The sequence below is a fragment of the Protopterus annectens genome, chromosome 7.part0 (assembly GCF_019279795.1).
Source record: "Protopterus annectens isolate FY-2018-M chromosome 7.part0, PAN1.0, whole genome shotgun sequence".
NCBI classification, from domain to species: Eukaryota; Metazoa; Chordata; order Ceratodontiformes; family Protopteridae; genus Protopterus; species Protopterus annectens.
In genome coordinates this window covers 1,708,790,634-1,708,818,020 of record NC_056739.1, presented here as the reverse complement: position 1 = coordinate 1,708,818,020, position 27,387 = coordinate 1,708,790,634, and the positions used below count along the sequence as shown (strand labels likewise).

At 42.3% G+C, this 27,387-nt stretch overlaps 1 protein-coding gene across 1 annotated transcript in view; it reads left to right on the top strand.

Annotated features, from left to right (window-relative positions):
• ERCC3 (ERCC excision repair 3, TFIIH core complex helicase subunit) overlaps nucleotides 1-27,387 on the top strand; it is a 476,680-nt gene that overhangs the window by 195,546 nt on the left and 253,747 nt on the right. Inside the window, 1 exon segment of the mRNA XM_044078239.1 lies at nucleotides 21,193-21,507. Coding sequence (XP_043934174.1) covers nucleotides 21,193-21,507 — 315 coding nt within the window.

Here is a 27,387-nt window from a genome sequence, read left to right as displayed (position 1 = left end):
TAAAAAACAATAAAGTAGTGGTTATATTTGTAAGGGGGTGCTGAAAAGTTTTAAGCTTGAGCAAGAAAGAAATGATGTGGAGCCATGAAACGTACAAGTTATTCAACATATTCTCCCTGAAGTTCAACACACTTGGCATTTCATGTCTGAAGTTTCTGTAACCCTGCCAAAAAAAAGTCTGAAGTACTGCGCTGCTGCAGTCACCTCCGAATCACTCCAAAATTGCCGCCTTTTCAAACACTTTTTAAGGTTTGGAAACCGGAAATAGTCAGATGGAGCAAGATCTGATGATTATGGTGGATGGGTCTATGCACTCAGATACCAGTTTCGTCAAAACATCCATTGTTTTACCAGCCTTGTGAACAGGTGCATTGTCTTGCAAAAAGAGAACTCCTTTCTGCAGCTTCCCTCTCCTTTTTTCTTTCAATGCCTCCTTTAATCGGCACAGCAAGTTACAGTAGTATTCTGCATTAATTCTTTGGCCCCGTGGAAGATAGTCAGTCATTACAACTCCTTCCTGATCCCAAAACACTGTGGCCATAAACTTTCCTGCTGACTTTTGGGTCTTGAACTGCTTTGGCCTCAGTGAACCTGAGTGGTGCCATTGCATGGACTGTTGTTTTGTCTCAGGATCATAGTAATCTGGCCATGTTTCATCAACAGTATCTAGTCATTCCAAAAAGATGGCACCAGCTTGACAAAAATGCCACAAAAACAACTTGGAAGTGTCCACTTGACATCTTTTCTCATTGGCGTTCAAACATTTGGACACCCACATGACTGGCAGCTTCTGCGTACCCAGCTGCTCATGGATTACAAACCTAACACATTCTGTGGATATCTGTAGTGTCTCAGCAATTGTTTTAGCTGGTATTCGCTGACCTGACAAAATCAGATCATGGACATGGTTAACAGATTCAGAAGTTAACACTGTTTGAAGCCTCCCAGACCTTGCTGCATCTTCAGTCTTGAAATTTCCATGCTGAAAGTTTGCATGCCTCTTCTTCACTGCTGAGTAAGAAGGGCACTTGTCACTCAATATTTGCATCATACAGTCATGGATTTCCTTTGGAGTTTTCTTATGCAGGAATAGGAACTTCATGATAGCTTGGAATTCCACACTTGAAAATACCACACTTTCCATTGACATGGTTCAATCAATGAACCGAAACAATGTCAAAGCATAGCATTAACAGTTCTGCAAATTGGCACTTTACAAGATGAAATAACCCTCTTTTCAGCTACAGAGGCAAAATAACAATCAGACTTAAGAAAGGTGGTCAGGCTTAGAACTTTTCAGCACCCCCTTATTATATATTTTATATTATAGCTATATTTTAGTGATAGTTTTAAAACATTTTGCCTTGTAAGATACTTATTTTCTTCTTTATTTGGACTGTGAGGATAGTGGATAATCCTGTCCTCTTTTAAGAAATGTATAGCTTACTCCCATGGCTTCATAGCTTAGATGCGCATGAGAAGTGCGTATATTGCCTTGGGCTTTCTCATCTGGATATTGACTGCTCTGTCTATGAGGCTTGTGGACAATGAGCCATCTTAGAAAGAAGAAACAGGCTGGTTTTAAAGAGTCTTCTTCAACCTACCACAAGAGAAGTCCTCTTCAGGATTGGGAAAGTCTGTGGCTGCTGCTGCTTCTCCTTTTCCATCTTCATCTTCCAAAAAAGCTAAAAAGTGCAGGGAGAAGCAAAAGGAGATGGAGTCAATGCTCTTCTCAGCTCCATAACTTCACCTAGATTTTCTCCAGATTCTATCTTCTCTACGCTCTGGTCTCCAATTCTCCATGACAGACCCCCATTATCCTTACAGGCCACCTTCCTCTGCTTCTTCTCTGAGGTCAGCTAGATGCTCTCGTAGCCTCACTGAAGCTGATGTGGACAGGATGTTGAAGTGTTTCCTTTGGACCCAAATCCAGTTGGGCGAACTCGTGGCTCTGACCATGTTGGATCCCGAATAACCACTTCTTTCCCTCACTCCTTAATGGCTCCTTCAGTCTGACTTCTCAGATTGGAACCCTTGGATCCAACTCTTGCTCATGACAGTTCTGCATCATAGCCGAAGCTCATATTTGCTCAACTGTAATGAGTTTTATGACAAAGTTAACTCCCATGTTGTCAGAACTGAACCAAAAGATGGAAGCAAGTCAAACGACAACCAAAACCAAAAATAAAGACTTGCAAGGAGTGTCCAAATAGAGGTCGGAAACCCGAATTCCTTCTTAAAAGGATCTTTTATTGAAAATCACAAAACACGAATAACGTCAAACCAATCTATACGTTTTCGACAAAGGCAAGTCTTCATCAGAAAGTGATCCTGTACTTGTGAACGCCAAGGAAATTCTTGTATAGTCCACACTTGTAAATTCTCCACACTCAAATGGCTGCTGTAGACAAAATCCAGGATAAAATCAGTTATGTTGTCAGAGCCATTGGGGTCTCTGAGCCGAACAGAGTTGACTCCGACAGGGTAGGATCAGATCCAAGATGTTTGGATCCTTTTCTTCCTCTAGGGGCATGGGCACTTGATAGTTCAGATGTTCATCGTGTTTCACTGTTACAGTCATTACTGTAAGGTTCTCCCCTGCCGGCAGGCAGTCCTCGGTCGGCCAGAATCCCAAAGTCTGGGTCCAGCGTCGGCTGCTCAGCCATGCTCCCTGACGTCAGTGTGCCAGGAATACAAAGCTGACAGCCGATGCCATGTTCTCCAGTCTTTCTTGCCGTGCGGTGAAAGCAGTTCGCTAGTGCCGGTCGGCTGACTCCTGGCAATTTTTCATACTTCAGTCCGAAGACTAACTTCTTCTACTCAAAGCTAAGTACCCCGTTGGGGAAACTTTTTTCTTGCTCCAGTCCGATGTCAGAAAAAGTTAATAATTGTATTTCTTGTGGGAAGCAAATACCTCATAAGGATTTCCATTCTTACTGTATTCCTTGTTTAGGCCCTGAGCCTAGTTGCTAGTTATAGCTAGTTGTCGGTTTTGTGCTAGATTTAACCAACGTATGATTAAGCGTAGGTACGATTTTGCATTTCATTATTTCGGTAGGCGATTTAATTACAAAATGTCGTTGGACACGCTTTCGACTACCGGAGTTCACAAACGACGCAAGGATAAAGACAGGCCTCCGAGGTCCAAAACAGATGACGTTTTACAAGCAGAGCCAGCTTCAGGTTCGGCCATCGTCAGTGAGGTGCTTTCGCAGCTCCTGTCGTCGGCCATTTTTGGAACCAATTGCTGAAACGGACTCCCACGAGGAGCCAACTAGGCCTTTGATTACTTCAGCTGCAGGACCTTCGGACAATGCTCCCTCAGATGGGTCCGGAGCCGCTGTGCAGGTACCGGCTTCCGAGGGGGTTTCTAGGCCTACACAGCTTCTGATAAAGGCAAAGGCAAAGACTCCTTCCAAATCTAAGACTTCAACCGAGGCCTCTTCTGATCCGGGACCCAAATCCCAAAAACAGTTACTTAAGATGGTGGAGGACTTACTTACCATGATTAGGGGTTCACATCCCCCACCAGATAAAAGGCCAAGGCAGGAATTGGATTATGACTCTTCTGATCAGGCATCTATTTCTTCAGTGTCTTCCTCTGACCAGAATTATTATTTTCCTCCTTATAAGGATTCTGATGCTGAGGAATCCATTCCTTCAGCTTCTCCCCCTGAGGATTTTTCATTTGGGGAAACTTTACATGAAATGAGGGAACATTTTCACTGGGAAGGACAGGAGTACTCGGAATCTAAGAGAAGACTTAGGGATTTTCTTCTTCTTCCCCAACATAGACCCCTGGCTATCCCTCCTATTTTGGATATTGTGGATGATGCCTTCTCTGAGGCTAACTTAACTCCTGACTCTTTTCCTCCAGCACCTGCTAAGTCAGACATATTATAGGGTCCCTGATTCTCACCAGTTCCTATTCAAGAATCATACTGCTGATCCTGAAACCATTTCTCAGGGCCCTAAGGGGGTTAAGGCCGCTTCTGCTAAAAAACCCATTCCAACAGATAAGGATTCCAGAGCTTTAGAGAGATAGGGCAAAAAAGTGTACACTTCTGCAACTTTATGTATTAGGGCTTTAAACTGTCAATTTCATATGCTAAAATACCAGCAATTTCTACTGTCTGTTATGAAACAAAAGCTAGCTTCCATTTCCGCATGTGCAGATAATAAGGAATTACATGATTTGATGCATGCCACTGAACAAGTAGGGAAGCATGGTTTACACTGTGGTTTTGATGCCTTGGAGGCTTCTTGTAGGGCTGCTGCCTCTGGCACAGTCATTAGAAGACATGCTTGGTTAAAGGAACAAAACTTGCCTGATCAAGTGAAAGCTAAGTTACTGGATGCACCTGTTCAGCATAATGTTTTGTTTGGATCTAAGGCTGAAGAGGTGATAAAGAAGATGGAGGATAAGGCAAAATCCATGCAAACGGTTAAGGATTTCTTACAAGTACAGCCCCCCAGATTTAGTAGGAATTGGCCAACTAAAAATTGGTCCTTTCCCTATTCAGACAGGCCTCAGAGGGGTAGATATAGATGCTCCAGAGGAAGGCCCCAAACGCAGACCTCCTACAGACCAAGACAGTGGACTGCTTCCACCCCTAGGGGTGGAGAAGACAGGCCTCAAACTCATAGAAAACAGGCTCAATGACTCCCCCTGCTGGGCTGCAGGAACTTCTTTCCTGGAAGCCCCTCTCAGAGGAAAACTCTCTCTTTTTCACCTAAATTGGACTTACATAACCCAAGACAAGTGGGTTCTGGATGTGGTTTCAAGAGGTTACAAATTTCACTTTCATACCCTACCAAGACCAAACGGATGGCCGGACCTACCAAAACATCAATGGTCAGAGGCCTTAAACCAGGTGGAAGCCCTCATGGCTATGAGGGCCATAGAACTGGTTCCGCTTTCAGAAACGGGGCAAGGTTGTTACTCAAGGCTCTTTCTAGTCCCCAGAAAGCAAAATTCATGGAGACCCATCCTGGATCTGTCAGTCTTGAACACTTTCCTGGAGGTACCAAAATTCAAGATGCTTACTCTGCAGCAGCTACTGCCAATGTTGAGCAAAAATGCATGGCTGGTAACATTGGATTTAAAGGAGGCTTATTTACACATTCCTATCAGACAGGAGTGCAGAAAATACCTCAGGCTCAAGGCCGGCTCGAGGCATTACCAATTCTCTGCGCTGCCCTTTGGATTGTCTACTGCGCCCAGGGTCTTCACCAAATGCCTGGCACCAGTAGTAGCTTATTGCAGACTCAAGGGAATTCAAATTTACCCTTATCTGGACGACTGTCTTATTCAAGCAGACAGCAAGGATGTCTTACTCCAGCATCTAGAGTTTGTTCAGAATCTTCTCAAGTTCCTGGGATTCACTGTGAACATAAAAAAGTCAAATTTGACACCCTCACAACAGATAACTTTTCTGGGTGCTCTTCTAAGCACAACAACCCAGATGGCATTTCTGACATCCAAAAAAACAATTACAGCTGGCTTCAACTTTCAAAGCCTTGGCGTCACTAACTCAGCTATCTGCAAGGAAATTCCTGCAGGCTTTGGGTTACATGGCCTCCTGCATCCTTCTCATACCATATGCAAGACTACATATGAGGAAAATACAGTGGTACCTAAAAAGTGTATGGTCCCAGCATTGCCACAGTCTAGACACACAGATCACCGTTCTGCCTTGTCTACAAAAGGAATTCCTTTGGTGGACCTAGGCATGTATTCACAACAAAGGGAAAGCCTTCAGTCTGCCTCCAGCCAGCCAGATACTAACCACGGACGCCTCAGATTACGCATGGGGAGCCCATTTGCAGGGAAAATGTCTGCAAGGCTTTTGGACAAAGGATCAGAAGCACCTGCATATCAATTTAAAGGAAATGTTAGCTGTTCAGAACACTCTCTTGGCCTTCAGGGATCTTCTACAACCAGAACAACTACTGATACGGACAGACAACACCGCAGTTATGTGCTACATAAACAAGCAAGGGGGTTCACACTCCTAACCCCTTTGCAGACTAGCTATGACTCTATGGAACACAGCTCAAGCTTGCAAAGTGGACCTACAAGCTCAGTTCCTACCAGGGAAACAAAACATTCTGGCAGACAGTCTGAGCAGGAACCTGTCAGACTCACACGAATGGATGCTGGACACTGAAATATTCAAGATGATTACAGCAGTCTGGGGCTGCCCGCACATAGATCTTTTTGCATCCCCCCTCAACCATCAACTACGGATTTTTTGCACAAGGACATTCCACGAGCTAGCATGGAAAGTGGATGCACTATCATTCAGATGGAGAAACCTCTCGGGGTATGCCTTCCCGCCTCTACCTCTTCTTCCACGGGTGTTATTAAAGATCAAGCAGGACAAGCCCAAGATGTTAATTTTACTGGCCCCAAATTGGCCTCGACAGTTTTGGTACCCAACACTGATTAATCTTTCACAGGAGCCCCCTTGGGTTTTACCTCAGACTCCAAATCTTTTGTCCCAACATCAGGGTCAGGTTCTGCACTCTCATGTCAAAATTCTCAGCCTGGCAGCCTGGCTAATTCAGGGTCTATGATTAATCCTCTCCTTCCCAAGCAGGTTATGGATGTCATTTTAGAAGCCAGACGCCCTAGCACTAGAAAATCTTATGCAGGAAAATGGAAAAGATTTTGCACCTGGATGCATGATCATGATTCGGATCCTCTTACTCCTAATATCCCTCTGATTTTACTATACCTGACAGACCTATTACATAAGGGTCTCTCCTTCTCTTCCATAAAGATACATGCCTCTGCTATCTCTGCTCATTATAATACAGACCCTCCAGTCTTTTCCCACCAACTCATGAGACAGTTTCTCAGAGGAGCTAAGAATTTAAGGCCCCCTAGATCACCACCCATTCCTGCCTGGGATCTCAACTATGTTTTGGAAAAACTCACTCTACCTCCTTTTGAGCCTGCTGCCACATCTGACATCAAGTTTTTATCATGGAAGACAGCCATCCTGTTAGCTTTGACCTCAGCCAGGAGAGTTTCGGAGTTGCAAGCACTCATGGCTGTGGAACCTTATATTATTTTTCACCAAGACAGGGTGTCTTTAAGGACTAATCCTACTTTCACACCTAAGGTGGTTTCCAAAGTGGCTTTAAATCAAACTATTCACCTGACAACCTTTTTCTCCAATCCTCAAAATAGAGGGGAAAGGATCTTGCATTCCTTGGATGTACACAGACAACTTTGTTTTTACCTGGATAGAACCAAGAACATCAGGAAAACAGAGCAATTGTTTGTTTCTTATGCTTCAAGTTCCCAAGGCAAAGCCATTTCAAAACAGGCCATTTCTAAATGGATCGCTCATGGAATCGGATTTTGTTACTCTCACCATGGAAAGCAAATCCCAGGAAGTATTAGGACTCACTCTACCAGGGCTGCTTCAGCTGCCTTCCTCAGGGGAGTACCTACCAAAGACATTTTGGAAGCTGCAACTTTGAGTTCGGTGCATACTTTTTCTAAGCACTACAATCTACCTCTCTACTCTAAGTCTAGGGCAGGCTTTACTTCTGCAGTCTTGCAGGGCCTTCTAGCCGCCCCCTCTACTTTATGACCACCTCCCTTTTCTTTTGCTTTGGGATTCAACCCTACAGTGATGACTGCAACAGTAAAACACGATTAACATAGTACAGTTGTGTACACTTACCATAAATGTAGATGTTCGAGTGTCTTCACTGTTGCAGTCTGGGTTACCCTCCCTCCTGTCCCCTCTTACTTTTTCTTGTGTGGTTCCCTACTTCACCCTTCTTCTGAGGTGTATTTGCAAAGGGTATGGAGTTATACTCATTTTTGGACACCTGACATCTGGGGCAAGAAAAACTGGAAAACATGGCGTCTGCTGCCAGCTTTGTACTCCTGGTGCACTGACGTCAGGGGACATGGCTGAGCAGCCGACGCCGAACCCAGGCTTTGGGATTCTGGCTGACCGAGGACTGCCTGCTGGCAGGGGAGAACCCTACAGTGATGACTGCAACAGTGAAGACACTCGAACATCTACATTTATGGTAAGTGTACACAACTGTACTTTGCAGTGACAGCCTCAGATATGAGTCGAATGGCTTCTAGGATTGAGCCACCTTACGGTGGCACAAAAAACAAGTATATTTGATCATATTGATTCTTTTTGTTGGTCCCACTTATTGTAAGGGCATTTTTTGAAGATTAAACAAGTTTTGAAAGTCATAGTTGACATCCTTACGGTGGTTATTAACAAAAATAAAAAAGGATACTATAACTGTCAACTTTCTTGTAAACAATACCACCTATTGTAAGGATACTAAAACACAACAAATACTCAACAATTTATAGCCCTATATTGTGGACCGTTTGGGCATACTCAAGCATATATGGTAACTTTCTGACCTAGTATTAATGAACATTGTTATACATTTTGTATGATTTGAACTATCCTGGTCGGGCAGACTAACATTATCCCTAAAAAAGTTTTTTTCGGACATAATACTAATAATTTTGTTTGTTAATATATACATAGGATATTATTTAGTAAAGTAAAAATAAATAAAAGGATTTTTCATACCCTGACCTTAAATATGGATTTAAATGACATCCTTAAAGGCCTTTCGGCAGACAAGGACAACTTAGAAGTATTCGGACTCAACACAGGCCAGGCCTCCACGACAGATAACGCTACAATTAATCTTAAAGAAAAATGTGGTACTATTTTTTTCAAAGTTACATAGACAAATGAAAGCCCTCAGAACAAATATATGGCATTTAAAGCTGTTTAAAGCATACAAAATAAAAGATATAACACCAAGAGGACTTCGTATTAAGTTGCAACCCTTAGTGGCTAACATTGACAACGAATTAAGACAAGATTGGGCTACTGCCCAACATCAGGCATCCATGCTGTTTGTCGACAGTCTTTCCAAATACTATGAAAGAAATATTGAAACTCTAACTACAGAATTACAAATCACTTGTTTGGAAGTGGAAACATTTTCCAGTACAGATTACTATCAGGACCATTTATCCCAACTAGCCAAGGAATTGACAAACATAGAAGAAGAACTTAAGAAAAGAAAAATACATAAATTTAATAGAGATTTAGGGGATTATGAAAAAGGTAAACCCTTTGTAACATCAAAAAATGTGAGGTTTAGTGAGAGTACACACAAACCACCCAGGGGAAAGAAAAGACCTAGACCTATTCTCAAAAAACATGACAGTAGACACAGTTTTACTTCTGATGATGATTTTTCATCTACCACAGAAGGTGATGTTTCCTCCAACCAGGTGTCCCCAGTAGCCAAAAGGAAGCAATTCATTCCTTTAGGGCTAACAAACGCAGGGCAGGGAGGAAGCACAAGCACAGATCTGGGTACAACCAATCTCCAAACACTATTGAAACAAATAACAACACAATAAACAATGTACTTAATATCTCTTCTGTTGCACTTACAGAAATTGAATATAAGGTGTTAAATAAAGGCCTTAATTTTGTACCCACATCACCGGTGTCTGAACATTTATTAGTTGATGATATCAATAACTTTTGTAGAACACTCAATCTAAAGTTATTTTTTTCAGATGAGTCTAATTCTCAAAGATCTATTGGGTTTAGGTTTGGAAAATCTACATTTGTACCACCAATGGATAAATATGTCTCTATATTCAAGGATTGTGTTATGAAGGATTTACATTTTTCCAAGGAACGTGAGGGTTGTCGTAATAATCTTAACCAACAAGAACGTGAAGCACTTATGCAACTACAACAAAATAGAAATATTGTGATTACATCTGCAGATAAAGGTGGGGGTATTGTGGTTATGGACTACTCAAAATATAAGGCAGAGGCACTGAAACAGTTATCTCAAACGCAGTTTTATTTAAAGATGGTAGTGGATCCTACCCCCAGCTTTAAAACTGATATTGATTCATTTATAGACTTAGCTGTTGAGGAGGATATCATTACCCCCCAAGTGGCCAACCAACTGAAGGTGTCAGAACCAATGCCACAGTACCTGTATTTAACACCCAAAACACATAAAGATTTAATGAATCCACCAGTTAGACCCATAGTTTCAGGTCGTGGATCCCTTACTGAACCTTTATCTGCTTTTCGGACGGAATATTTAAAGCCATTATTGTCAATGGTCAGATCACGTATCCAGGACACAACACAATTTTTGAACATTATTGAAGACTCTCAACTCGATGAGGACTGGCTGTTATGTACATTAGATGTAACATCTTTATATACAAGTATTCCACATCAAGCTGGCATTTTGGCAGTTACGTACTGGTTAAATCAATCCAATTTATATTCAACAGGATTTAATAATTTTTTGATCCAGTTAACTGAGTATGTATTGCAAAAAAACATCTTTTACTTTGAAGGCAACCCGTATTGGCAAATCAAAGGAACAGCAATGGGGGCATCTTTTGCCCCAATTTATGCGGATTTATTTATGGGGTATTATGAACTGACCTTCATATATGATGTCCAGCGAAATATTTATATGGACTACATGGATATATGCGAGGTAGTATTTTGACTGATAGTTTGGTTGGTGGTAGGGGAGTAATGGAGGAACTATCCAAATTTGTGGATTGTCTCAATAACAATCCATTTGACATACATTTCACGGTCAATATTGGATACAGTGAGATTGTGTTTTTGGATGTGGCCATCAAAAGATTACCGGATCATACCTTAGCAACAACAATACACAGGAAATTCCCACAATATAACACCTTACTCCATGCCACCAGCTCTCACCCCCGCCACATCATTAACAACATTCCAAAGTCACAATATTTGCGGTTAAAAAGGATTTGCTCAACGGCTGCGGAATACTCTATACAAACGCAAGAATTAACAACAAGATTTGTGGATAGAGGTTATAATTCCAACCATCTAACCAATACGGCCAAAACAGATTAAAGCCAGGGGAAGATCAGATCTACTTAAGTATAACAAATCACAGGAAGTTACCAAGCAAGGCAGGCAACCCATCAGATTAGTTACCACGTATGGTAACAACACATCCTGGTTTAGAAAAATTGTCAACAAACATTGGGATATACTACAGTCGAATCCATTTCTTAATGACATTCTTCCCGAAACCTGCGCTTTTTCTTACCGCAGGGGACGTACCATTCAGTCTCAGCTAACACACTATAAAAGGTTCACACCAGTCACTAAACTACAAACTACACTTTTTGGTGATGTTTTAGTGGGTTGTTACCCTTGTGGACACTGCAGTTTATGCCAATACATTTGTAAAACCAAAGAATTCACCACCAAAAATACACCAAAGATGTTTAACATTAACACCGTCGGGAATTGCAGTTCTGATTGGGTGATATATTTGGCACAATGTACTTGCCCTGCGTTTTATGTTGGGCAGACCTCCAGGCCCATCAGAATTAGGATTAGTGAACACTTGAGTTCCATCAGAAACAGAAGGATCACCAATGCTCTATATAAACATAGTCAACAGCATACAGGAGCATCATTTAGGTTCATCATAATAGATAAAATCCAACTTCACAGGAATTTCAAGATGGGGTGGCACACGAAACTTAATAATATGGAGAATAAGTGGATTACCACGCCAGGATTAAATGAATATCAAGTACATGATGGATAGGCCAATGATGCCCCTAAGGGGCAGGTTGTATATATTCAAATAATGATCATTGGACAGTTAAATATCCAATGCCTCTACTTCATAACCACATTCCATATACACCATACATACCTATGCTAATTAATATATATATATATATATATTTTGATTTTTGCATAACACAAATAACATAAGAATATTTTGGCTATAGATTGTATTAGCCATTTACTTTACAAATATGAATATTCATATTGATGAATAAGTAATTGTTATTTTTATGATGTCAGGTGTATGTGGTTAAATTTGTACCATAAGCATATTCATGCAGAACATGTTCTTATTTTAACACTGTATAAGTACCCATTATACAAGTTCCAATAGGTTGATACCACTTTAACATAAGGGTATAAGTAGAGAACCAGGATGTAAAGGTGTTTGTGTAAACTAATGTTTTTGGATTAAGAAGAAGTCACATTGATAAAGGCTTTAATATCATGCAAGGTTGACTTTCAGCAACCTTGAAATAAATTATCTTTTGGAATTGTATCTTGCTGCTGTTGTGTGCTGGTCCCTTTTTTGCTTCTATGACCTTGGGGATTTTCCCAATATTCTTCTTGAGCTCGACTTTTGAGGTTTTCAAGTATGTCTTCTCTGCAACCTAGGAAGAGAGCTATCCTTTTGGAACCAGATCCAACCTTTCTCCATAGGATTTCCCAGAGTTAGCAGCCTGCTCTTCTGGTCCATTAGGACAGCTAGGTTCTGGGAGCTTCAAGTCTGTTCTCAGTTTCTGAGTCCTCTCCTGAACAACTCACAGAGGAGGTTTACAGGTAATGCAAGTGTAGCAGGGGATGCTCTTGGATTCCCCCAAGGAATCACTGACCCACCGACACTGATTTTGATGAGGGAGAAGGTTCTCCCAGATCCTCCCATGAGGACATCTCATTCAGAAAAATTGTCATACTTCTCAGACAGAAAGCGGGTTGGTTCTCCCAAGTATGTTCTCTGAAGGAATCAGTTTTTCTTGAGGCTTTCAGTTCTGGCCAATGTACTTCTTGGGTGGCTCCCCCACCGATGAGATGATAGACCTAATCGTCTTCCAGGCATAGAAAGAACCAGACACAGCTGAGCATATCCCCAAAAAGCCCAACAAGTTTTTGGCAGCTCTCAAAGACAGTCTCCACTGGAGCAAGAGTCTCATGATAGATTCTAATGTAATGACGTCAGCCACTCAGAAGGAGCTTGCAGAAATAGTTCCTGTGTTCATCCATCAAATAGGGAGTTGCATACATTGGACAGATTTGGGAAGCTTGTCTACTCATCTGTTTGGGCAAGTTGAAAAATATTGACCATTTCTCATTTTTCGGTAAGAGAGGTTAATTACTTGGCACACATCTTGTTTCCAGAAGGATTTGACAAAGGAAATCTCAAATTCTCTGGAGGTTCAGTGGTCAATCAGGAGACAACCAATGTCCTTTTTGAGTGATTTTGATGAACATTTGTAGAGCTCACATACATTGCTGGCTAGAATATCCACATGTTTTACAGTGACATCCTTTCATCCTTCATTCTCTCCAAGCCGCAGTAACCATGGATGCTTCCCAACTGAGATGGGGAGCCATTATCTGGGAAACACAGTCCAAGGTAGTTGGTGCCAAACAGAGATTTGTCTTCACATCAATATATTGGAGATGAAAACAGTCTTCTACCATTGCCAGCCTTTCAGGAGACTCTCCCTTTTGGGGGTGATACCTATTCAGATAGACAACATGACAATTGTTTGGTATATCAGCAAACTGGGAGGAACCAGATATCCCTTGTGTCAAGAGACTTTGAGAGTGTGGCAGTGGGGGATATCTTCTTGCCACTTTCTGATAGCAAAGCATATCCTGAGGAAATCCACTATCCTTGCAGACAGGTTGATAGGTCTATCCTGCTTCCTCATAAGTGGCCCCTCAGTCCATTAGTAACGGAGCGGATTTTCAGCTGCTGGGGACAACCTTGTTGTGACCTCTTCACCTCACCCCTCAATAGCAAATGCAACAAGTTCTTCACTCTAGTTCCCCAAGAGGGGAGTCATTCAGGAACGCTTTAATGCACTTATAATGCCTTATAATGCACTTTAATGCCTTATAGCCTCTTATTGGCCTCGATGTTCTTCATGTTTTACTGTTGCAGTCATCACATTTGGGTTATTCCTGCCAGGGTAGCCCTCGGCCAACCCAAATACCAGAAGCTTAGTATTTCTGCGTCTGTTGCTGTTGCTTCAGGGCTGACATCAGGTCATCAGCAGTATAAGGAAAGGCAACAGACGCCATTACATCAGTCTTTCTTGCAGGAGCCAGAAGCAGAAGCAGTTCACACGAGTGCCGGTTGGCTGCTACTTGAGTTTCATCTACCGATTTGAAGCTGAAGTCTTCTAAAGCTAAGTACCCCATTGAGATCCTTTTTTCTTGCACTAACCAATGTCAGAAAAAGTTAACAATTACCTCGCCTGTAGAAAGCAAGTACCACACCGAGACTTTCATTCTTACTGTGTCACTCGTTTAGGCCCAGACCACGACGTCCCCCGCTGTCGCTTCTGTGCTTTGTTCAACGCCAGAACTATTTGTCATCGGGCCCTTATTGTAGCTAGATATTTTCGCTTACAGTCCTCGAACTCAGATATGGCTTCGATAAGCCATCCGACAGCAGATCTTCCGAAAAAACATAAAGATAAAGACAGAGACAGACCGCACAGGTCCAAACCTACCAACGACACTTCCGTTAAGTTTGTCGTCAGTTTTCCGGTCTTCAGTGAGGTGCTTTCGCAGCCCCATGATGCCCACTTCTGTGGATTCGCAAGCCGCTACCGAGACCCTTTCAGAGTCCAATATGCCACAAAACTGTTCTTTCGACTAAGGATCCTGCGGTCGTCTCTACCTTGGATGGGTCCGGAGCTGCTGAGCAGGCACAGTCTTCTGAGGAAGTCCTTTGCACTACTGATTCTCGACACAAACCGATGTCTTCTTTCGTGACTACCGTTCTTTCGAAAACTACTGAGTTTCTTAGGCCCAGGATACGAATCACACCCAAGAAACTGACGACCCAATCTCAGGCACCTGCTTCCTTGCCTCAGTCTCAAATGCTTAAAATGGCAGAAGACCTTATGCTGATCAGGGGAAGCCAAGCTACCCCCTCCAAAAGGAAAAGAGATCTGTCCCCTGTAGTTTTGCCTGAACAAGAGTCAGATGACTCTCATGCATCTGAATATGAAGACATGCAAACCCTCTCTACTTAATGAGGATTCTGATGCAGAGGATTCCATCCCTTCCGCCTCTCCCCCAGAGGATTTTTCCTTTGGTGAAACCCTTCATACTTTAAGGAAGCATTTCCAATGGGAGAGTCAGGACTACCCTCAGTATAAAAAGAGACTCAGGGAATTCTTAGATCTTCCACAGCACAGACCCTTGGCCATCCCCCCAATCCTGGATGCTGTGGAGGATGTTTTCCTGGAATCAAGCTTGACTCCTGACACCCTCCCTCCTGCACCCAGAAAACCAGACAGATGCTGTGGAGTCCCTGACTCACACACATTTCTTTTTAAAAAATCCTACTGCTGACCCTGAGGTAATTTCTCAAGGCCCTAAAGAGATTAAAGCAACTTTTGCTAAGAATCCCACCCCCTCAGATAGGGATTCCCGAGCACTAGACAGATGGGGTAAAAAAGTATACACCTCAGCTACTCTTCTCTTGCTATCTGGGCACTAAATTATCGGTTCCATATGCTAAAATTTCAGCAACATACCCCGGAACTCCTCAAACAAAAAATGTCTTCCTTTCCTGCTTGTGCAGAATCTAAAGAGTTACAAGAGTTAGTGCATTCTGCAAGTCAAGTAACTAAACACACCTTGTACTGTGGTTTTGATGCCCTAGAAGCTTCTTGCAGGGCAGCAGTCACCGGATCTGTCATTAGAAGGCATGCATGGCTTAAGGAACAGCCCTTGCCAGACCATGTGAAATCTAAATTGTTGGATGCCCCCTTGCACAAAGACAACTTATTTGGCACTAAGGCAGAAGAGATCTTAAAAAAGATGGAAGAAAAAGCAAAATCTATGCAGACAGTTAAGGATTTCTTACAGGTTCAGCCACCCAGATTCAGCAGGCATTGTCCCACCAAGCACAGCTCCTTTCCTGCTCCCACTAAGCCAGTCCAACCCAGACCCCAGAAAACCAGACAGCAGCCGCAGGGAATGCAGAGATCTAAGCAGTGGATTACCTCCACTTCAAAACCAGGGAGTTCTAAGCCACCCCCTTATGGTAAGAACTCACAATGACTCACCTCCCCCACCCTCTCCCTCTGCCCACCTTCTCTTACCCCTAGGAGAAAAACTCTCCTTTCACGCAAGCACCTGGGCCACCATTACCAACGACCGCTGGGTTCTCAACATAGTGTCCCAGGGATACAAATTTTCTTTCCACACCCTTCCTACCCCAAAAGGGTTCCCAGATCTACCTCCAAACTAGTGGGCAGTGGTGCAAAAGCAAGTCCTTTCCCTGCTCTCTATCAGGGCAGTAGAGCATGTTCCTGCAGAACAGACAGGCCAAGGTTTCTACTACAGACTTTTCCTGGTACCCAGAAAAGAAGGCACATGGCACCCCATCCTTGAGCTATCCTTTCTAAACACCTTCCTGGTGATCCCAAAATTCAAAATGCTCGCCCTCCAGCAGCTGCTACCCATGCTCTCCAATTATGCTTGGCTGGCCACCCTAGATCTAAAAGAGGCCTACCTTCCTTATTCCTATCAGGGAATCATGCAGGAAATATCTCCGTTTCAGGGCAGGATCTCAGCACTTTCAGTTTTCTGTACTTCCCTTAGGCTTATCTACTGCTCCCAGAGTTTTCACAAAATGTCTGGCTCCAGCCATTGCCTTTTGCAGACAAAAGAATATCCAGATTTACCCATACTTGGATGACTGCCTAATTCAGGCAGACAGCCAGGAAAAGCTGCTCAAGCACCTGGCTTTTGTAAAGTCCTTACTAACCTCCCGAGGGTCCACAATCAACGAAAATAAATCCAAACAGGTGCCCACCCAAAGGATTATATTCCTTGGAGCAAGCCTGGACACAGCATCACAGATGGCATTACTTACACGAGTAAAGCAACATTTCCTGACAGCCTGCTTCTCTCAACTAGCCACCAGACCCCAGCTATCTGCAAGGAAAATCTTGCAAGCTCTGGGGTTCATGGCATCTTGCATACTACCCATTCCATATGCCAGACTGCATACAAGGAAACTTCAGTGGTACCTAAAAAGTCTTTGGTGTCAACACTGTCAAGACCTGGAGACGCTTATACCTATACTTCCTTGCCTCAGAAAAGATTTTCTTTGGTGGGCAACAGGATGCTCCCACAACAAGGGACTACCTTTCTCACCACCCCCCGCAGTCCAGACCCTCACCACAGATGCATCAGACTATGCCTGTGGTGCACACCTGGACGGCAGGTGCATACAGGGTCGATGGAGCCCACAGCAAATCCCTCTGCACATCAGCCAAAAAGAGATGATGGCTGTCCAGCATGCCTTGATAGCTTTTCAAGCCTCTTCTCTCCCCAGGGCTCCCCTGATCAAAACAGACAATGGCACCATAATGTGGTGTATCAACAAGAGGGAGGGATGCACTCCTAACCTCTATGCAGGCTGGCCATGACCCTTTGGCACACAGCCTCTGCTATGCAACTCCACCTGTTAGCACAATTCCTACCAGGTTCCCTGAACTCTCTGGCAGACCAATTAAGCAGTAGTCTTCTGGACCCACACGAGTGGTGGCTCAACAGACGAACCTTCACCTTAATAACTCAGAAATGGGGCACCCCGAAGGTCAACCACTTTGCCTCCCACACCAGCCATCAGCTCAGCAAATTCTGCACCAGGGAGCATCACTGCATGGCTTGGAAAGTGGATGCCCTGTCCTTCCCCTGGGTCAATCTATCGGTCTATGCCTTTCTTCTACTGCCTCTCATCCCCAGAGTACTGCTCAAAATAAACGAGGAAAAAACAAGGGCAATTCTTATAGCTCCAGACTGCCCTCGCCAGCACTAGTACCCCTTGCTGTCCCCACTGCTACCATAGCATCTTCCTCAGATTCCAAACCTCCTGACTCAGAGGGAAGGGGAATTCATGCATCCCCAATTGCAGACACTCAGTTTGGCAGCGTGGCTTATTGCCTAACCCCCACTCAATCTGCCAACCTCAGTAAACAGGTTTTAGATGTTATACATGAGGCCAGACACCCCAGCACTATAAAGTCTTATCCTGGCAAATGGAAAAGGTTCTGCACCTGGATTCAGGCTAAGGGAGCCAATACTGCACAGCCCTCCCCTCCCTCTTATCCTGGATTACTTCCTACTACACAGTGGCCTGTCTTTTTCCTCTATTAAAATCCATGCCTCTGCTATCTTTGCTAATTTTCCTGCTGAGCAGCCCCTTTTCTCACACCCCTTGATCAAACAGTCCCTACGAGGGGCTAGCAAGTTGAGGCCACCGAGAAGAGCACCAACCCCAGCTCGGGACCGTAATTTTGTGTTGGAAAAGCTCACCTTGCCCCCTTCAAACCAGCTTCTTCTGCAGAGCTAAAATCTCTCTCCTGGGAGGCAGCTTTCCTCCTGCCTATCACTTCAGCCAGAAGAGACTTCGAGCTCCAAGCACTTATGGCTGCAGAACTCTTCATCATCTTCCATGCTGACAGGGTATCCCTCAGGACTAACCCATCCTTCATGCCCAAGGTGGTGTCCAGTGGCTCTCAACCAATCCATTCATTTGCCCACATTTTTTTCCTAATCTGCAGAACAAGGGGGAAAGGATCCTGCACTCACTAGATGTGCACAGACACCTCAGATTCTATCTAGACAGGACTAAATCCTTCAGAAAGTCTGATCAGTTGCTGGTTAGCTTTGCTACAGGGGCAAAAGGCAAAGCCATCTCCAAACTAACCATTTCTAAATGGATAGCACACTGCATCCATTTCTGCTACAAACAACACAGAAAGCTTCCCCCCAAGGGAGTCAGGACACACTCCACCAGAGCAGCCTCCACCTCTGCAGCTTTCCTCAGAGGAGTCCCCACCAGGGACATCCTGGAGGCTGCCACCTGGACATCTGTTCACACTTTTAGCAAACATTACCACCTACCTCTCTTCTCCAAATCCAGGGCAGGGTTTGTGTCTGCAGTCTTGCAGGGCATCTTAGCCAGCCCCTAGTTTCCGTGACTGCATCCACCGTTTTCCTCAGCTTTGGGAATCAACCCAAATGTAATGACTGCAACAGTGAAACACGAAGAACATAGTACAGTTGTGTACACTTACCATAAATGTAGATGTTAGAGTGTATTAGCTGTTGCAGTCCTGGGTTCCCTACCTCCATCCCCCCTTTTTTCTTCTCTTTCCTTGCAAGGGACATGTTGGCATTTACTTTCTACTGGTGGGGTTCTTCCACCAAAACCTGGCTCCTACTTGGTGGCTCCTGACAGGGTAGGACAAGAAAAACTGATGTAATGGAATCAGCTGCCTTACTTTATACTACTGATGACCTGATGTCAGCCCTGAAGCGACAGCAACCGACGCAAAATACTAAGCCTTTACCTTTTCCAATGTGGAGCCAGCTATTCCACAATTAAGGTTACAGTTAGCTGCAATTTCATCTTTCCATGTGGGGGAAAATATTATGCTCATTGCATCTCTCAGATTATCCAAGACTGTCCTCCAAGGTACCTTTCTATTACATCCTCCGCATAAAGATCCGGTCCATCTATGGGGCCTTCTTGTTGTGCTACAGGCTTTGACTGGGCCCCCATTTGAACCTACTGCTAGGGTTTTTTAAGGAAGACTTTATTTCTGGTAACTATCACTTCTGCTAGAGGAATTTCTGAGCTACATCCCCTTTCCTCAAAACATCCCTACTTAATTTTTCACTAGCACAGTGTCACTGAAAACCAACCCCTCCTTTATTCTTTAGATGGCTTCTAAATCATCCACTAATCAGTCTATAAATCTTCTACTGTTCTTCCCAAATTTTTCATTCAAGAGTAAATATACCTTGCATTTGCTTGCTGTTCGTAGTTGCATTTTTATTTACATTGGACAAAACTTTTCAGAAAAACAGATTATTTATTTGTCTTTCTCTACACCTAGATTGGGCAAACCAGAGTCCAAAGTCACCCTTTCAAGCTGGTTGTCACAGTGCATTTCCTTTGCTTATGATAAGAGGATTGCCACTTCCTTTGACTCCAAAGACTCATTCCACCACATCTGTGGCTTCATCTACAGCATTCTTTTCCAGTGTTGTAGTTGATGACATGCATTTTAGCTACCTGGTTCAAGATGCATTCCTTCATCTCACACTGTAAATTAGGTATGAAGACCGGATCTAGAGCCTCCTTTGGTTCAGCTGTGCTCCATATTATCCTATTATAAGGTCTCCCCAGTGAGAAAGTAACTGGAGACTCTGTCACATGCATTGAGGAATGGATGAAAAAGACAACATCAGATATGAAAGTTATGTACTACCCTACTACCTCCTGTCATCTCCGTACTTAATTTTTGTATGCATAGTTTTTGCTTATTTTGTGTCAATTCCGAGATGGTTCTAGCTGAACTTGCCTTGCCTTGGCTTCTGAAGGCCTTGTCTTGCTCTTTCACTGTCTTCTCAGCCGGGCATTGTTCATGTTAGCTAAGTTGTTTATCTGCCAACACCTTTATAATTTTAAATTCCTTTATGGGTACAGGAGCTTTTATTAGCAGGCAAACTTGATCCAAGGTAGCCCACTCTTTTCACAAGAGATTATGAGTAGATGGGGGTGCCTGAGGACCAGATCCAAAGCTTAGAAGTGGCCAAGGCCAAAGATGATGCATCCTAGACCCCATATGTTGAGGAAACCAACACTACAGATCTATCTTTATGGTGAGAACATAACTTTTGTTTTATGTTACTTTTACAGTTGTTCCTGTCTTTGCACTTGCCTATCTGGAAAGCATTCATAGACTATAAAACAAAAGGGGGTGAAAAAAATTGTCATTAAGGTGTTAGACACCAAGCCAGTATGTTATGCTTGTGTGATTTAACTGTCTATCAGCAGCTAAATGTGAGCTGCTTATGTAATTTGTGAACGTTATTGCCATTTTGTTTGTATTCTTGTTTAAAAAGCACTCCTCTTCTGACATTCCAGTTTGCATGTTGCTTTCAAAAGGTAGAATATTAAAATGCTGTTTGTGGAATTAGGTGCAAGACAAACGCAAACAATACTTTTGTGTCAGAAGACTACATTGGTATGGCTAATCTTGAACTTCTTTTGTTTTTGTAATTATGGTGTCATAAAATGTGAAAATGGCTGTATCATTTTAGAAGTCTGTCTGTCTGTTTTATTTTGTGCTTTTAAACCATTGTCCTGTTCCTAATGGATATGAAATGTGATTGCAGAGTGTAAGTTTCAAACAAAACCTGCATGTTGTAGCTATAAAAAATAGTCTTTTCTTTGTTTATAACACAGTTTTCTGTCTGTCCCCTGCAGGTGCTGGGAAATCACTGGTTGGTGTTACTGCTGCATGCACTGTTCGGAAACGATGCCTTGTACTTGGGAATTCTGCTGTTTCTGTGGAACAGTGGAAAGCACAGTTTAAAATGTGGTCCACCATTGATGACAGTCAGATCTGCAGGTTCACATCAGATGCTAAGGATAAGCCTATTGGCTGCTCCATTGCTATCAGTACCTATTCTATGCTGGGCCATACGACCAAGAGGTCTTGGGAGGCTGAGAAGGTTATGGAATGGATGAAGGGCCAGGAATGGGGTCTCATGATACTCGATGAGGTGCATACTATACCTGGTAAGGAGCATCTGTGCACTGCACAGCTGGCTAGAGTGCTATACCTACTGATATCCACTGTTGGTCTGTAAGAAGCTTTGTACAGTGTTTTATCTGGTGAGGTATATATGCCTGATAAGAGTTTCACTGCACTGTTTTTCTTAGGAGAGTAGAATGTACCTGACAAGAGCTCCTCTGCACTCTCTTCTTTGCCGAATTTACTGTGTTAGTGGTGGGCTTTCTCTTCATACTGTTCCTATTGTACTTGGTAAGGAGTTTCTCTCTGCTAAATACCTGGGTGGGCTTGCTGTACATGCTAAGGCAGTTCTTTGTGGTATGCCTGGATGTTTTTCTTCAATGATTATAAGAATTTTGTCAAATGAGTTGGCTATGATTAAGGACCTTCAGAAAATTAGAGCAGGTGTAACCTTAAGAATAGAAGTGCTAAACTCATAATGTGTGGATTGCAATCAGACCATCGGTTCAGTGATAATGCATCCCTGAGTCTGACAAAATTTTCTGATGTGGACAGCTGGATGGCTAGGATGGTGTTGATTGTGTGGCAAGAGTGTTGAGATCCTCAGTGAGCAGTTAAACCCCCCTACCCCCTCCAGTGGAGTTTGGTTTGTGTTAGTGCCATAGCTAAGCAAAGAGTGTGGTAGGGCAGCAACATTTGATAAGTGGAGACACACATATGACTCTGTGAAGGTAATTGCACACTCCCATCTGGAGACTTAAGGGAGCAAAACATCACTAGCATGCAGTAAGTTATTTCATGTCACTACCACCCAGGACTTGTCTGTTTCATCCACTGCCTAAATGAAGAGCAGTACAAAGCTTTTCTGAAGACACTGCTTATAGCCTACAGCTAAAGACTTAAGTTAACAATCACATGGAATAAGGTGGACACACATACTTCCTTAACTCTCTATTGTAAACATACTCAGAGCTGTCATAACAGAGTAGGAGGAAGAACAGTAAGTGTCCAAAACTGGAAATTAAGCTAACAAGAGTCTTGAATCCATAGGGTACACGCCACAACTGGGAATCCTCAAAATGTTTAGTAATTAGTGATTTTATAGACAAGGAGTCTGGTAGTTGTCTCAGTTGTCTTCATAAAGAATCTGTCACTGTTACAGGCCTGCTAATGGCTAAAATGAAGGATATTACAGACAGGGTGAATACAACTTGATGAAGCAGTCGTTCATCCAGCTGTCCACATCAGAAAATTTTGTCATCCATGCTAGTGATGTTTTGCTCCACTCTAAACCTCGTACTCACTCCACTAGATTCTTAGTTCTTACCCTACTTAGTATTAGTTCCTTATCTCTTAACTTCCCTCTGTAACTACACTTTTTACCACTTCCACTAACCTAACTTATCACTGCATTTCACTTCCTAACTCTCCAATCTCAACTATACTCTACTTCCTAAACTAACCTTTACCACTTCACATAGAATCCCAACATCTGCTCTCAAATACTCTCTTTTCCCTCCACAGTGTCTCCTGCTCTATACTCCTTCCCACTTCAGGCACTGTGACATACCCTCACACCAAGTCTCTCTACTTTTATATTTTGCCTATTTATATTCTAGCTCTAAATCTAATACCTCTACTCACATTGAATCATGATAACTAGATCCAGACACACCCTACCAATGGCTATACTCTTAACTTCAATTGCAGTAGTCCTTACCACCACTTATCTAATCACCTTATTTGAAACAAAAAACCTCTACCTGCATAACTGCTCACAAAAACAAACACTTACCCTTAACAACTCACTAGCCCAAGCCCACATCAGTATCACCTCCACCTCCAATTACCAACAAGCTAAATACCACAGACTTACTCCCATAAAACTGAACCACCTTATAGTTAAAAAAATAAAAATCCCACCCATCCTTAATCACAGCCACATATTTGCTCTCAAATATTCCTCCTTACAAGCTGGTGACATCCACCCTAACCCTGGCCCACCTAAACCTAACTTTTCATCTGCTACACTTTCTCCACCCAACTCCCCTGATACCCTATTTAATCTTCCTAACTCCTTAAAAATAGGACATCTTAACATTTGTAGCATAAACAACAAAACAACTCATCTCCATGCCCTTCTCAGTACTTACTCATTTGATATCTTCTGCCTCACAGAAACGTGGTTAAAACCTACAACCACTGACAATGAAATAACCCCACCAGGATATAACATATTAAGAAATGACAGATTAAAACGTAAAGGAGGTGGAGTGGCCTTACTCTTTAAAAATGATCTTCTTATCACCCCTATACCCCACAACCCACCCCAAGATAGCTCAGCTGAAATTTTGATCTCTAAATTTCAAATCAACTCCAACAAAGCTATATATATATTCTGCATCTACCTACCCCCTGGCCATAACATTACTAATATAGAAGATACCCTGTCCTGGATTTCCTCAACCTACCCACAAGAAACTATTATTCTAGGAGACCTCAACACTGACTGGTATAGTATTAACAATGATGATCCCTCTTCTTACATCAACCTACATAACTTTAAACAAACTATTACCACCACTAGTAGAATCAACAAACCTAACAACAAAGAAACCATCCTAGACTGGATTCTAGTCAATAAACAAAGACAAAACTATAAAGTAGGAACCCTACCAGATGATATCAGCGACCATTTGCCCACGTACATCATTAGGCATAAAAATAACATAACCAATCCTCCCAAGTTTATGACTGTCAGAACTAAAAAACATTTTAATTCTGACTTATTTCAAATGAAACTAAATGCCTTGAATCCCTAAAAATCCTCCCACTAGAAGCTGTCAGCTACTTTAACCACAAATTCTTAACAATACTAGATACCCACGCACCCAAAAGATCTATCAGGATAAAGTTCAAATCTGCTCCCTGGCTCTCAAAAGACACAAAACAAAAAATACTAATAAGAAACAAATCCTGGGCTAAATGGAGAGCAACTAGAGATGTCTCAGAACACCTGAACTTTAGACAACTATGTAATACTACTAAAAAAGCCATACTCTCTGACAAAAAAGCCTATTATAGTAAACTTCAACAGTCTTACACTAAGAATCCACAAAAATTTTGGACTGCCATTAATAACCTTCTTCAACCCGCTATTCTAGTACCCCTCCACCCCTACAGTCAGAAAATAAAACCAATCTAGAAATTGCCAATGCCTTCAATACCTATTTTACGGAGACCATTCAAACCCTGGCCAGCCAACTAACCTCTGCAAACACTAACCTACCTAATGCCCAACATGACAATCTTCCTATTTTCCAGATAAAACCCATCTCAATCTCCTTTATCCAGAAACGAATCCACAAGCTAAAACCCTGTACACACCCTCTGATGACAACCTACCAGCTGAATACCTTCAGCTTGCAGCCAGAGCAATTGCTCATCCTATATCTATTCTTATTAACCATACCATTTCTGAAAGCACTATCCCCAATCTTTGGAAAATCTCCCACATCATTCCCTTACATAAAGGAGGCAACTCTAATGAGTATTCCAACTATAGGCCCATAGCACTACTCTCACCTTTAACTAAGATCATGGAGAAATATATCCATCATCAGCTAATAGACTACCTAACCAAAAATAACATCCTGTCCAGCTGCCAACATGGCTTTAGACCCTTTCACAGCACCACCACTGCCCTACTATCTTTCACCAATACCATTAACACCAACCGTAACAATAACTACCTCTCATCTGCACTCTTCATTGACCTGTCAAAAGCCTTTGACACGGTCAATCACTCCCTACTTATTAATACCCTGCAATCCCTCTCTCTGGATACTAATTCTATCCTTTGGTTCAAGTCTTACCTCAGCAACCGAAAACAAGCTGTTTTGTGGCAAAATCACTTGTCTTCATATCTCCCTGTTTTACTAGGTGTCCCTCAAGGCTCTATTCTAGGACCCCTTCTCTTCTCTCTTTTCATAAATGATCTTCATGTAGCTATTCCTCAATCCACCTGCATACAGTATGCTGATGATTCTACTATCATCTGTTCTGCAAAATCTCTCCTGAACTTCAATCTCTAAGCCAAACTGTCTTCTCCATAGTAGAAACATGGTTCCAAAACCGTGCCTACTCTTGAATGCCAAAAAACAAATTACTTCTGATTACTCCTAACAACAAGACCCCTCCCATACACTTCTCCATCCTAGCTAGTAATGGAACCCTTATATCACCTGAGCTGACCTGTAAGTTATTAGGAGTTAGAATAGACAATAAACTCACTTTTGACAATCATATTAATAACACCATTAAGTCCGTTAACAGAAAATTAGGCTCCTTGTATAGGATAAGACCCTTCCTTACCCCTAAAGCAAGAACTACAGTTGCCCATTCTCATTTACTCTCTACCCTCCTCTATGCTTCTCTCATTTATACTAATTTAAAACAAAACAATCTCAACAAACTTACCAAAGCCTACAACAGTATTAGGTTTGTAACTGGTAAGCCCTATAGAACCCATCACTGCATTAATCTACATCAGCTAGGCTGGCTTGAACTGCAAAATGCTCTGCTACTCTCTCAACTAACAATTGCTCATAAAATCTTCTACCTACCTAACAACACACCTACACTAAACAATCTTATAACACCCTATAATAATCTTCATTCCCTACGCTCCTCTAATAAACTCCTATCTTATATACCCAAATCTAACAACTTGGCTGGTGACTCCTTGTTCTCCATCACCACTGGTAAGCAATGGAACATGCTGCCACCCAACCTAACCTCAATTTTCTCCTTTCCCCTCTTCAAACATAATCTTAAAAATCACCTAAAATCCCACTGGTTATGCCCTTGCTGCAACCCTGACTAATACGCTACTCTTAGCTTGTAACCTCACTCTTTCTTTAAACTACTACTCTGGCAACAAATGTTCTGTAAATGTTATGTACCATAATTTGTTAATCCTGATGGTTTACTGTACAATGTTATGTTAATTCCTTCCTAAGGGCATTGCCTCTTATTGCTTTGTATTTTCTATATTATTATTAAGTATGTGGAGCTTTTCTCCCCGGGCCTCTACTGAAAATGGAAATATTTCCAGCTAGACTAGCCTGGTCAACAAATGTAAAATAAAATAAAATAAATAAATAAATAAAGTATTACCTTTTTCATATACAGCATGATACATTGGAGTTGTCCCATGTCTTGCTTTTTTTTTTTTTGGGGGAGAGGGTCACTTGTTTGATAAGACCATGACTTCACTTCTATCTTGCGGCAGTACTTCTGTCACATGATTACTTTGCAGCAGTACTTCCATCACATGATTACTCAGCAGTGGTGCATCTCCTACTTTGATCCTGATTTACAGCTGTGTTTCACTCCCTTGAATACCTCACATCATTCACATTTTTGTATGGTTCTTCATGACAGAACGTTGCTTTGGTAAAAATACAAGACCAGGAAATATCCGGTTTATTTTTGAAAAGCTTTGATGGAAACCGAAGACTGTCATCTGTTTAATTTACAGTTTATTGATAACCTCAAACATAATGGACTTTAGTGTTCATTAGCAACTCATGGCTGTGTTTAGGAATCAAGATGACAAGCTTCATGCAATCTGCATGTTGGCTACAATGTGGAGTCCTTGTGGGCACTTGGATGACCCTGTAGGTTTTAAATGTCCTGTAATATTAGAGAGAGAGAGAGAAAAGTGCAACTGAAAACGTTTAGCTTTGCAAGTGTGTATATTTGAAAAAAAAATATTACAGAATCGCAAGTTAAAATTCTTCACTATCAGCATTTTAGCATTGATTTGTAAAACCGTTCCCCTTGCAGAATATTTAAATGGGTGAATAGTAGTTTGTAGGGTGTTTCCTGGTGATTGAAGGAGGAAAGCCTGAAGAAATGTG